Source organism: Medicago sativa, chromosome 5 (genome assembly GCF_051527215.1).
Source record: "Medicago sativa cultivar Bolivia chromosome 5, Bolivia_mono, whole genome shotgun sequence".
Taxonomy (NCBI): domain Eukaryota; kingdom Viridiplantae; phylum Streptophyta; class Magnoliopsida; order Fabales; family Fabaceae; genus Medicago; species Medicago sativa.
In genome coordinates, this window is record NC_140753.1 from 15,907,619 (window position 1) to 15,919,441 (window position 11,823).

General features: G+C 33.7%; 1 protein-coding gene and 1 long non-coding RNA gene across 4 annotated transcripts; one reads left to right on the forward strand and one right to left on the reverse strand.

Moving 5' to 3' along the window:
• Nucleotides 1-7: 7 nt before the first annotated feature.
• Nucleotides 8-5,217, reverse strand: LOC146920490 (SH3 domain-containing protein). 3 transcript variants are annotated; one of them, XM_085713904.1, is made up of 11 exons: nucleotides 5,035-5,217; nucleotides 4,835-4,920; nucleotides 3,917-4,030; nucleotides 3,756-3,825; nucleotides 3,511-3,665; nucleotides 2,871-2,972; nucleotides 2,592-2,792; nucleotides 1,693-1,755; nucleotides 1,381-1,530; nucleotides 815-889; nucleotides 8-502 (listed from the first exon to the last, which is right to left on the reverse strand). In XM_085713904.1, the coding sequence occupies exons 2-11, from the start codon at nucleotides 4,892-4,894 to the stop codon at nucleotides 392-394; spliced, it is 1,101 nt and encodes a 366-aa protein (XP_085570030.1). In that variant the 5' UTR covers nucleotides 4,895-4,920; nucleotides 5,035-5,217; the 3' UTR covers nucleotides 8-391. The 3 variants fall into 3 exon arrangements, with proteins under 3 accessions (XP_085570030.1, XP_085570029.1, XP_085570031.1); XM_085713903.1 differs by having other exon boundaries at nucleotides 4,835-4,930; nucleotides 5,035-5,173; XM_085713905.1 differs by having other exon boundaries at nucleotides 4,835-4,923; nucleotides 5,031-5,046.
• Nucleotides 5,218-6,181: 964 nt separating this feature from the next.
• On the forward strand, nucleotides 6,182-9,070 carry LOC146920491 (uncharacterized). Its single transcript, XR_015011810.1, has 3 exons — nucleotides 6,182-6,601; nucleotides 8,238-8,472; nucleotides 8,822-9,070. It is a non-coding gene; the product is annotated as an uncharacterized LOC146920491 (long non-coding RNA).
• Nucleotides 9,071-11,823: the final 2,753 nt, after the last annotated feature.

Sequence of the window (11,823 nt, forward strand, 5' to 3'; positions counted from 1 at the left end):
GTCCCACTTAAAAATGAAGATATATAAATTACTTTATACATAATGATACATTGAAAATTTTGTTAATGCAATATTTCTCACCATGTTTTCATTTAGAATTACAGACCATTCTATATAATATGGACATTTATCCATCTCAAAAACTAAGTTCCTTAGATAACCCTAAGGGCTTAAGCAAATCAAATCATATATCAAACTACATATTTGAACTGCTATATACTGTTACAATTTATGCTTACATGTATAACACACTGCACAGATCACAGAACCATCCAAAAAAAATTGCAATCACATGATATTATGGCTTTGAAATGCGCCTAATCCGTGATTATGAGAATATACAGTTATTGCCGCACCTAATCAAAAGACCAATGTTGGCATAACTTTGATGTTATTCCGGTATCTTGTTCGCTGGTACTACGTCCTGTCTCTGTACATAAGCAGAGGGAAACCATCCAGCATTGCCATTGAATTCTCCTTCAGACCATCCATTGGCAGCAACCTGGAAATTCAACCACCAAAAGGAAAATAAAAATGCAAGTCAAATCAGCTAGACTGGTTTCATTGTCAATAAATATTGCTACCAACTTCCGCAAATATTAATAATGATATTATTATCATTATCATCATCATTAATATTAGTAATAATTATCATTCTGATAACTTATTTTTGCAAATGACTAAATCAACAGTAACTCTATTTGGTGGAAATAGCTAAACTATATGAATGTGTTAATTGCTAATTATATATTTTTTTCCAAAATTACTTAAGAAGTTCAACCATATACCGACTCGAAAATCTTCAAAGAAATACCTGACGGACTACAACATAATCGTCAACTAATAAACTTAACTCCCCTTCAGCTTGAGCATCAAATGGATGTATGACCTACAAGGCAAATCAAGATGAGCATGAATCAATTTCAGAATGTAGATAAAATATTGCACTGGACAAATTTTGAATGATTCTAAAAGAACAATTTCTTATTCTTTTCCTTTTTTGCACCAAGATTTGTCTTATTTTATGAGTTTGTTCGTATATAAAATGAACTTCTCATGGCATTCACTGTGTCACACATTCTGCGTCCCATGTAAAAGAGGTAGCTGGATTAAGATTCATATATTTTATTGCTTACATAAATTGGAAAAATATAATATATCAAACATACAGAAATTCAAATATGCAAGTAGAATAAAGATCAACATTAAAAAGAAATGGAAACAAAAAAAAAGATCAAGATGTGATGTTAGTTGCAGCAAAACCAAAGCTAAATCATTTGAATAGGCTTTGTCTTGATCAACAGTCAACTGCAGGAATATGGTTGTAATGTAATGTAGGATCTCTAAATGCAAATTTGTTATTTCTTTATTGTGACTTACCTTTGCAAAAAAGTATGTGCCCATTTGGGTGTTATGTTTATAACGAATGCCATTTGGATTAACTTTCTCATTTGCAGGTTGATTATGTTCCTCTTTTGGCAGTGGAAATGATGTAGAGTCTTGTGGTTGTCTCTCATCAATCATGATCATCTAACTCCAAGAACATCCGATGAAAGGTACAGGTTACAAATTTGATCAGAATATTAAATATCGTTTAGAATATTATGCCAGAAACCAACATGTACAATAGATACAAGAACAAGGAATTATTTGTTCCAATTTGAAAGAATTATTGGTGGCGTAGAAGCTAACCTCAGCATGTAGTTTATCTAGAATAACAAGGGCATGCCGGTGAAAAGCTCTCTCAGCATCCACCTGCCAAAAGGGGGAACAAAAGGAAAGGTGAAAAATAATTTTTTTTTTTTGTTTGGGGGAGGGAGGAGATAAATCAGAACGATTTGCTTAAAGATCAAAAACTAATGCACAATCGCATGAGCCAAACAAAGATTTAATAAGATACCTCATTAAAAAATTATGAATTTAGATTCTGAAAAATATTGTGAGACCATGGCTACATAAAATTGATCACTACACTGTGAAGAAATCTAATTACTACCTACAGTCTATCATTTCAAGTAACCGAACCCTGCATTTAGCGTGAAGATTTCACTTTAATACACTCGCGTTCTACACCCTAATGGACAGATTGACTGTGGAAAGAATGTATGTGAAAGCATGTAGAATTTGTTTATCTCTTCTTGAATCTTCATTAGGAAGAAACCTTGCCAGTGACAAACAAGAAAACAAAATAACTTGTCCAACAAATATTTACATCTTCAAAATTTTAACAGAGACATTTATTCAGCTGTTCACAATAATAATTAATCTTTTTTTTATGAAAGCTGTTCACAATATATTAACAAAGTAAAATGGCACATAAAAGTCAAATCAGCAACCAATGGGGTGTTTGTCGAGTGGAAATAACTTCCCCCTGAAAGGAGGAGAACCTGGGGAATCTGGGTTCGAATCCCTATCGAGTTACACCTATTGGGAGGCTGAGAACCAAAGGTAAAAAACTCCACTCAAACAGTTGAACCAAGATTAACCTCATAGGCGAGTGTCAAAAGCTCTCGGTCGGTTTCGAATAAAAAGAAAAGTCAAATCAGCTATCATAGAGCAAGAAACTACTTCTATAAAGAGTTTAGCTATACCATTGTAGAAAGGCTCTGGAGAGTTATATGTTGCTGTTGTTCCTCAACTGACGACATAGCAGCAGTTGCTTCTCTACCAAGTGCCACCAAGGCAGATTTATGCTCTTTCAACTTTTTTTCTGCATTCTGAAGCCTCATGGAACTCTCTGCAGAAAGAGAAGAATCCCTCAACTTTGATCGACGCCTCAAAACTTCAGCAGCCTGATGAGAAGATATCTAAGATAAATATCACGCATTGCACACCACCATATGCATGCCATTGTGGCAGTAAATTACTACCTGGCCTTCTACTTCTTGACGAAGTTTGTCGTAGTTGTGGGTGAGATGGCGTGCATCTTCCAAAGGAGCTCCTGTTATTTGTGCCCGCAGTGGCTCAGAGATCTATACAAAACCTAAAGCATAATTAGAAGCACCATTTTTGTCTGGAAAAAGAAGAAACACTCAAAATGACATGCAAATGACTTTAAAAGACGGAAAAAGAAAGCCCTTTACAAAATCAACAGTATATTGCTAATAGTTCCGAAGAACTATGCCTTCCATTAAGTAGCACTAACAAGTGAATAGTTCCCTTAATTTATCAAAGTCAATAGTTCCAGAGAACTAGGGCTTCTTATTTCATATCAAGCAAAAGGAACTAATATGAAGATATATGAAGCATCATGTGAATGTTATTGTTGATTGGTACTTCTCTTAAGTTGATCTGTTCATGAAATCTACAAAACTACTCTGTATGTGATAGTCCAAAATTATAGCCACAAGATAGCCAGTAAATCAGATTAGGCACAATGTTACACTAAATAAGATTAATTTCTACATTGATAACATCATATATTTTACGGTAATGTGATGCAATATTTCACAAGATGAACTTGTAAAAAACCACACTGAAGAGTATCGAAGAAATACCCCAAAAGATTACCTGATCACCTAAGATCCCAAGCAAAGTCTCCCTTTCATTTTCCAATATATCGTATGAGTTACCAAATTGAAGAGAAGCACTTGCAAGGGGGTAAGTACTACCTTGGTTGTCATTCTCAGTCCCATACTTACAACAGTCCTTAGCCAACTTCCTCACTGAAGTATACAAAACAAAACATCAATCAATTACTGGCCTTGAAGCATAAACAAAACTAATGATAGGCAAAAGGTCAAAATTAAAGTCACCTATCTCCATCTGCTTGGAACTAACAGAAATTAATCCTTCAACGCCCCGAACGATATGCCGCTGAAAATGCTGTAAACGTCACATTGGTTAAAAACTTTACCAAACAAAGCTCTCTAAACTTAATAACTAACTGATAAATGGACTGATAATATAAATACACCTTAGCAGTCTTTGTAGAAGTGTATAACTTTTGAAGTTTATGAAAACATTCAAGTTCAGATTCATCAGCCATGAGCGGTTCATTGCTAAGTTGGCCCAACTGTCTAAGTATAGACTGCAAAACAACAACAGCATCAACAACATGATATAAGACAAAAGTCAAATGAATGAAATGAAAACATTACTACAACTACTAACATAGTAAAGTTCAATCATGAAGTAAAAACAAGCCTTAGCGTGTGTTTGGTTCTGCGTTGATAAAAATGGATTTTAAAAGAATTGATTCTATAAAATTGATTTGGGCTAAAATTGAGTTGAATGTAAAACAAACTATGTTAAGAAATATTCATGTAAAAGTGAGTTGAACAATAAAGTCGAGGCTAAAAATCAATTCTAGAGGCAAAATCTACAAATTATAGCTTCAACTCAGAATAAATTCTACTAGAGTACATCCAAACATATCAAAATCAATTGTATATCTCCATAACCAATTTTGTCTCTTCCAAAATGGCACCAAAAAACACTAAGCAAGTGTTCGGTTCTGCGGTGACCAAAATTGATTTTGATTTAATTGATTTTGGCTACAAGTCACTATCATGTGAAAGTGATTTATGTTCGGATACATTCATGTGAAAGTGAGTTGAATGATAAATCAAAAGCTAAAAATGAAATTCTAGCTTCAAGTCAGAATCACTTCTAGAGTCAAAATCAATTCTATTCAATAACAACCCAAAATATCAAAATCAATTCTACACCTCTAAGATCAATTTTGCCTCTTCAAAAAAAAGTGGAACCAAACATACAATAAGCTTGTTTAAACAGAAGTTCAAGTTAAATTGATGATATTGCTACAGAAGCAATTTAAACCTAAATAGTACTAGTGCAAAATTGAGAAACAACCATGTAAAATGATCACTACCTGTTGTTGTTTGGCAACTTGTTCCCTCAATCTACTAGCTTGCTTCCTTATAGCATCCATTTTTCTTTTTACAATAAAAACAGTAACTTTGTTTTTCTTTGGAGTAGAGAAAGGAAATGAAATGATCAGAAAAAGATTGAGTTGGTTGAAAGAGAAAAGTAAGAGAACAAATGAAGGATTGATTAAACTAAGAAGAATACCTGGGACTTTCCAGAGAGAGAGAGAGAGAAGTTTCTAACAGAAAAAAAAAAAAAAAAAGGTATAATAATGGAATGAATGAGTGTGAAAGTGAAAACTACAGTGTTGGAGAGAGAAAGAGGAGAAGAAAAAGTGTCTTTTGAGAGTAGCACCAGACACGGACACGAGCTTGACTTACGGTCATCATTGTCACCAATACGACGTTGTTTTCCTTTTTTTACATAATACCCTCTCCTTTTCAAAATAATATTTGGTCAAAGTTTTCAACAATTTAAAAAATAAAAAATTAATTATGTTGATTTTAATGATAAAAATAATATTTTGTCAAAAAAATGATAAAAATAATATCATTTATTAAAATAATTTCAAATAAATTAAAAGATATTCACGGATCTCAAGTCAATATCATCATATTATCTTTATATATTGTAATTAATGAATAACTAAATTGAACGAAATTCAATAAATAAAAGTATAATAGAAAGAAGAAAAAAAAAATATTGCATTGATATTTTAAAGTAATAAGTATTTTGAGACATAAAAAAAATACAGTGAAAAGACAATTATTTTGAGATTGAGATAGTAAATTAATAATGAGTAGTGTTAACTTGTGCCCTTAGGGCACATGTTAAGAAACCTAAAAGAAGAAATGTTTTATATAATTTTGTGCATTCAATTCATTAAAAAGCTAATGATTAAATGTAATGCACACATTCCAATGAGTTATTTCTATATTTATTTCATTAACTTGTGCCTTAAGGGCACAAGTTAACATTTTCCATTAATATTATAGTAATTATGTCTTGATTATAGTTTAAACGGTTTAAATTCAGTTTTACCCCACCTATTTCGATTAATTCTGAATTTTAACAATTTTTTTAGTTCATAATTCTAGCTCTTTTATTTTGCATTTTTCAGAATTTTATCCTTCAACAATATTTGGACTCATTTTTGCTAACGTGACAATGTTTATGAGGATTACAAAATATTACACTACAAGAAAAACTGCAAATTGCGACACTTCATCTGCGACCCTTACCTTGCAACTGCCTCAAAGTGCATTTTTGCAACAGTTGTTGCGGCTGTTGGAGTGAACCGTCGCAGATTTTTTTGGCTAATTAATTAGAAGGCGCGTTGTAAATTTTCATTCCCCGCTCTACCAACTTTTCGTTCCCCCCCTTCTCACTTTCCCAAAAACCCACTCTCAAATCTCTTTCTACCAAAAAAAGAGAAAAAAACTCAAATCTCCATCTCCATCTTCACTCGTTGCTCAATCAATGGGTTTCTCACTCAAAAACCTAACGTGAGATTCACAATCGGCTCACTCAGAATCACAAAACCTCAATCAAAATCACAATCGGTGCACCCAAAACCCTCAATCAAAATCAAAATCAAAAACCTCAAAATCACAATCGGTGCACTCACTCAAAATCAAAATCACAATCGGTGCACCCAAAACCCTCAGAATCAGTTCTCACTCAATCGGTGCACTCACTCAATCACAATCGGAACTCAGTCGGTGCAATCGGAACTCACTCACTCAATCGGAACTCAAACGGTGCTCAAAAGGTGCTCACTCACTCTTTGTTCTCAATCCTTCTCATTATTTTAGCATCGATGTTGACTGGGAATTTGGGGTGTCATTTGATGTTTGGTGGGGCTGGCTGTTGTGTTTCTTAGTTTTTTTTTTGTTAATTTGTCGGACCATTTGATTATTTAATGTTTTTTATAAACTTATATCTTTCCAGATTTAGTATATATTTGGAATGACCATGCTCTCTGTGTTAGATATGCACTTAACAATTATATTCCTCGTCTTTCTTCCTACAAATTTATTTCGTTTTCTGGATGAAATTATGGAGACAAACAAAGATCTGCAATTGTTTGTTTGTTTCTTGTTTGTTCCTTTCTAGACCCCTGTGTTTGTAACAGGGTGTTACAGTGTTGTACTCACTTAATTGTGTAGCTTTTCACCTATAGACAAGTAGATATGTATTCCCATTTTGTTTATATGTCTGCTATTGTAGACTTTGATAACTAATTTGGTGTGTTTGAATGAGTTAATGTGAGATCTAGGACTTGATCAACTTATCCTGTGAAAGCCAGGTCTATGTGTGTTTGATAGTAAGTTAAAAATATATAACCATAATTGATTTGAACAACTTGGTGTGCTATTGCAGTCAATCTTACTGTCTTAGTGAATGTGATACTAGTTAATTAGGTTCACAATGTTGACTGATGATGCCTTAAACCTCATAGACCACATTCACTTATGCATAATTTCAACTTCCCATACTTAGTTAATATCAAATGTAATCGGTCTGGATACTATACTATTCAGATTGGAAGCTTAAGATAATCATAATTTGGCATAATGGCTTGAAATTAGAGCAATTTTTTCCCTGTTGTGAGACAATTCTGGTTAAGTTCTAACCGTATGAGGTTAAGATCAATGAGATTGTGGATCTTGCTTCTGAAATGCAGATTAAGTGATGGGTGGAATTTTAGTTTAAATAGAACTAAGTAACTGCAAATTGTAATCTTCCATACCAGGCTCGTTGGCCTTGTTCGAGGCCATATAGAACTCTATTTAGCTTGCAAATTAGGGAGCCATCTGATCACTCAGCCTTGGGGCTGCTGCATGTATACATCTTCTAAATGTCTATTCAAGAGGCATGTATAGATATAGTGTTGCATATTAATATATATAGCTAGAATGGACAAGTTTGGCTGTGCATTGCAATGTAAAGATTCTTTATACATTGCAACTAGTCTAACTTTTAAAGTGAGAGAATTTCAGGTAAAGTTCTTCCGCATTTACTAGAAGTAAACCCAGACTAAAGTAGATTAGATTGTAATCTTTCAAAATAGTCTCTCTGGTCTTGTTTGAAGCCACACACCACTCCATTTAGCTTGCAAATTAAGGGGCTTCTGCATGTATTTCTCTTTTTCTAAGATGAAGAAATTTTAAAATAAAGAAATTTTAAATTCAATGCAATCTTCTAGATAATTTTTTGTTTTTATTTTTTAAAGAATTCTTAGTTTTTTTGTTGATTTCAGTGATTATTTTTGTTAATATGTTGATTATTTTTGTTTTTGAGTGATTTTTCATGCCATTGAAAATGGAATGCTCTTAATCTGGTTCTTACGACACTAAAGGGGATGAAGTTTGATTTTTTTTGGTGCTTTGTCTTTACCACATTAGAGTCCAGCTTCTGAGATTCTTGGGTCTGAAATCTATGGGGCTTGGCATAACACCATCTCAAATCTCTAGTCGCTCTACTAGATTAGCCTCATCTTCCATCAAGGCTAATGAGAAAATGTTGAAAATGCAAGCCGAGATTGATTCTCTTAAGGAGAAGGCTTCAGAAGTTGATGTCTTGAAGGCGCAAGTTGCTTTATTAATGCAAATGCAATCGCAAAATTCTAGAGACAAAGAGGTAACTTTTACCTCCATTGAATATGTGTGCCATAATTTTGGTTTCCTACATTAAAGATTGCCATAGTTATTGTTTGTCACCCTGCTGACAGGGTTATCTAAACTTTTGTTATGTTGAATCTTCTCTACCCATTTGAGCTTTTGATAATTTCTAAGTTTAGGTTGAATAAGTATAATCTTGAGTCACTTTCATGGTTTATAGACACACTTACTTAGTCCAGAGGTCTTTATTTGATATTATTAGAAGTTTAACTATGAACATTATTGCCTCTGCCTCATCCATTATACCCTTGTTCATGCATTATTGATGAAAACTAATCACTGTCGTATTTTTTTCTTCTTCTTTTCAGCCAACAAATTTAGAAACAAGAGATGGTAGACATTCATCTGAGTCTAGCCACCGCCTTCAGGATCATTGAAGCAACATCACTAGGGAACTTCTAATTTTGCTACAGCTGTTTTGTTATGGACTTCTAATTTTGCTACAGCTGTTTTGAATGTTCAATCACTAGTGTTTCGGTTTTTTGAATGTTTAAACTTGGTACTATATATCTTTTGGTTTAGTTAAGGATGTATGGATCAAACTTCTTACTCTTGAATTATGTATATTTTGCATTTTAAGTCTTTAGTAATATATTTTGAGATTGACTTCAAATTCTGTAGAAAAAAATTCGAATTCAGGGCATATCAATTTCAAAAAGTAAATAAATTTGTACATTTAAAAAAAAAACAAATACATTTGTGACTGTTCAAACAGTCGCAGGCATTTTAAATTTTAAATTAGACATTTGCGACCCTTCCCCAACTGTCGCAAGTCCCTTGAAATCCATTTGAATCTCCTCATTTGCGACCCTTCCCCAACTGTCGCAAGTCCCTTGAAATCCATTTGAATCTCCTCATTTGCGACCCTTAGTAAGTGTCGCAGTGCCTTTTGCGGCAGTTGGTACGACCCTTCTATGAAGGGTCGCAAAAGACACTTGCGACCCCAACATCCGTGACTGTTGGGGAAGGGTCGCAATTGTACATTTGCGACCCTTCTAACAGTCGCAATCTGCCATTTTAAAGGTCGCAAAATGCAGTTTTTCTTGTAGTGTTAGTTAATATTACCCACGTATTTCATTAACATTAACTATTATCCTACAGTATATGAAAATTTAATTTAAATAATAATAATCAGTAAAAAAATACCAGAAAGATGTATAAAAAAATACCAGAAAAATCCCAACAAAATTACGTGGAAAACTAGTATTATTATTGGGATTTTCTGGTATTTGTAAGATATTTTTATTGCATCTTTTATGGTTTTTTTATTGGTTTTTATTTACTGATTTTCTAGTTTTTTTTTTTTAATTTCCATGTCCTTTTTTGATCAAAATATTTTAATTTGAAAAAATAAATAATAAAATAATATTTAATGTTAAATAATTAGATGGATAATAAAATGTATATTATATGACCCATTCATTGTATTCCACAAAGACATTTCCTTCAAGTTCACTTAACTGAAAATCACTTCCCCATAACTCGAGGAAATAGGTCAATGGTATCTATGGTTGTCATGTTGTTATCAATGTCATGGTTGAACAATATGTCCAACATTGAATCCTCTTTAAATTTTGGATAGCTGTCACGTTCTTCATCACCTATCTCTGAGAAATCAATTGATACAACCATATTTTCATACTCTATTGCTTCCTGGAGTGTATGCACGTGATGAGCATCTTCATTGATAGGTTTGCGCCCTTGAAGGCTTGTATCACGAACATTTTAGACATCTTTAGAAGCCTTGTCACATTCTTCATCACATATCTATGAGAAATCAGTTGATAGAACCATATTTTCATACGCTGCTCCATCACTTCTGATTTTCCGAATATCATGGGCCAGAAACTTTGTCGCATCCTTTTCAATGAATTGTGCCTTAGTATCGTCTAATGTAAATTCCTTATCAAGAATTTTCCGCACCTCTCATGCAATGAGTTCTTGTTCTCACCTTGACTTTGGACTTTGGTAATCAGTTGTAGAGATTGTTTCATCTAACGTAAAGATTGATTCTTATGCTTCATTCTCTTTGTAATCCTGGTGAGGGTCATAACTTGTGTCGCTCCCTCCTTTGCCTTCCAATTTATGACCAATTATGCCTCAGGAACATTGGTTAGGGGTTTAATCATATGTTGGGCCATGAACTCCTCATTGTACTTGACGGTGATCTCTAGGGATGACATCTCTTGTTCCATTGTGGCCTTGGCCACCTTATTTTTGCCAGTTGTTTGAAATGAATGTTTGATCCCCCCCAGTTTTTCTATGAGAACCTTGAGACATTTTAGGACTTTACATGGAGATTTACAATTGCACCAAGTCTAGGGTAAGTCGTCCCACCTAATTAGGAGGTTTACTATTATCAAAATCACCAAAATTTGGATGTTTGTGGTGGCTAGTCTGCCAAACCTTGCAGGTTTATCTATCTGATTGACTTTTTGTATGGACTCGGTTGATCTAGACTTTGGCCTACAAACCTTATTAATCACCTTAATCTATTTCCCACGCGATCTGAACCATGTAGGCTAAGAGAATGATTTGTCATCTTCATAACTTGGAAAGGATCGATATCAATGGTCATCTCTTCCATCCTTTTGTGGGATAGTTCAAACACATCTTAATAGGATTTGGAATGGCCTTATGAAAGACAACGTAATTGTTCGTTGATCGATTTTAAGAGTTGTGCTATTTTCAAAACATTTTGCCTTTGATCTCCTCGGCTGAAGGGTTTTTGTGATCGTTTACCTTTGAGCAGATGATCAAAGATTTGGTTAGCTTTTGTGTTATAAAAGGAATATTCCGATGTATCTTCTGATGAATGAATGTTTTTCCTTTTGGCAGACCTCAAGGAAGGATAAAAATAGTTTTCCTCTTTCAAGTGTTGACCTCTCCTACGGCTAGCACATTTCTTCTCTTTTCCTTGGATGAATTGTTGTATATGTGCCCTCAGGAAGTCAATTCGTTCAAATTATGCCAAGCTTGTCCAACCAATTTCTCATTTAGCTTTGAATGCATGAAATTAATGGCCATCGATTCATATTCAATGTTAATAAATTGGATTGAACACTTTCCAGTTGCCTTTCTAAACTTTCAATAAAGCCAACAAGCGATTCATTTAATTGTTGTTCCAAATTCATTAAATCCATTGTCGAAACTTCAGACAGAGGCCAACAAAAATCTATCTTGGAAACATATTTTCATGTCTGTCCAGGTTTGTATTGAGTTTAGTGGGAGAGACGAATATCACATAAACGATTTTCCTATCAACGATAAAGGGAGCATTTGAAGCTTGTGGAATTCGTTCTAATATTCC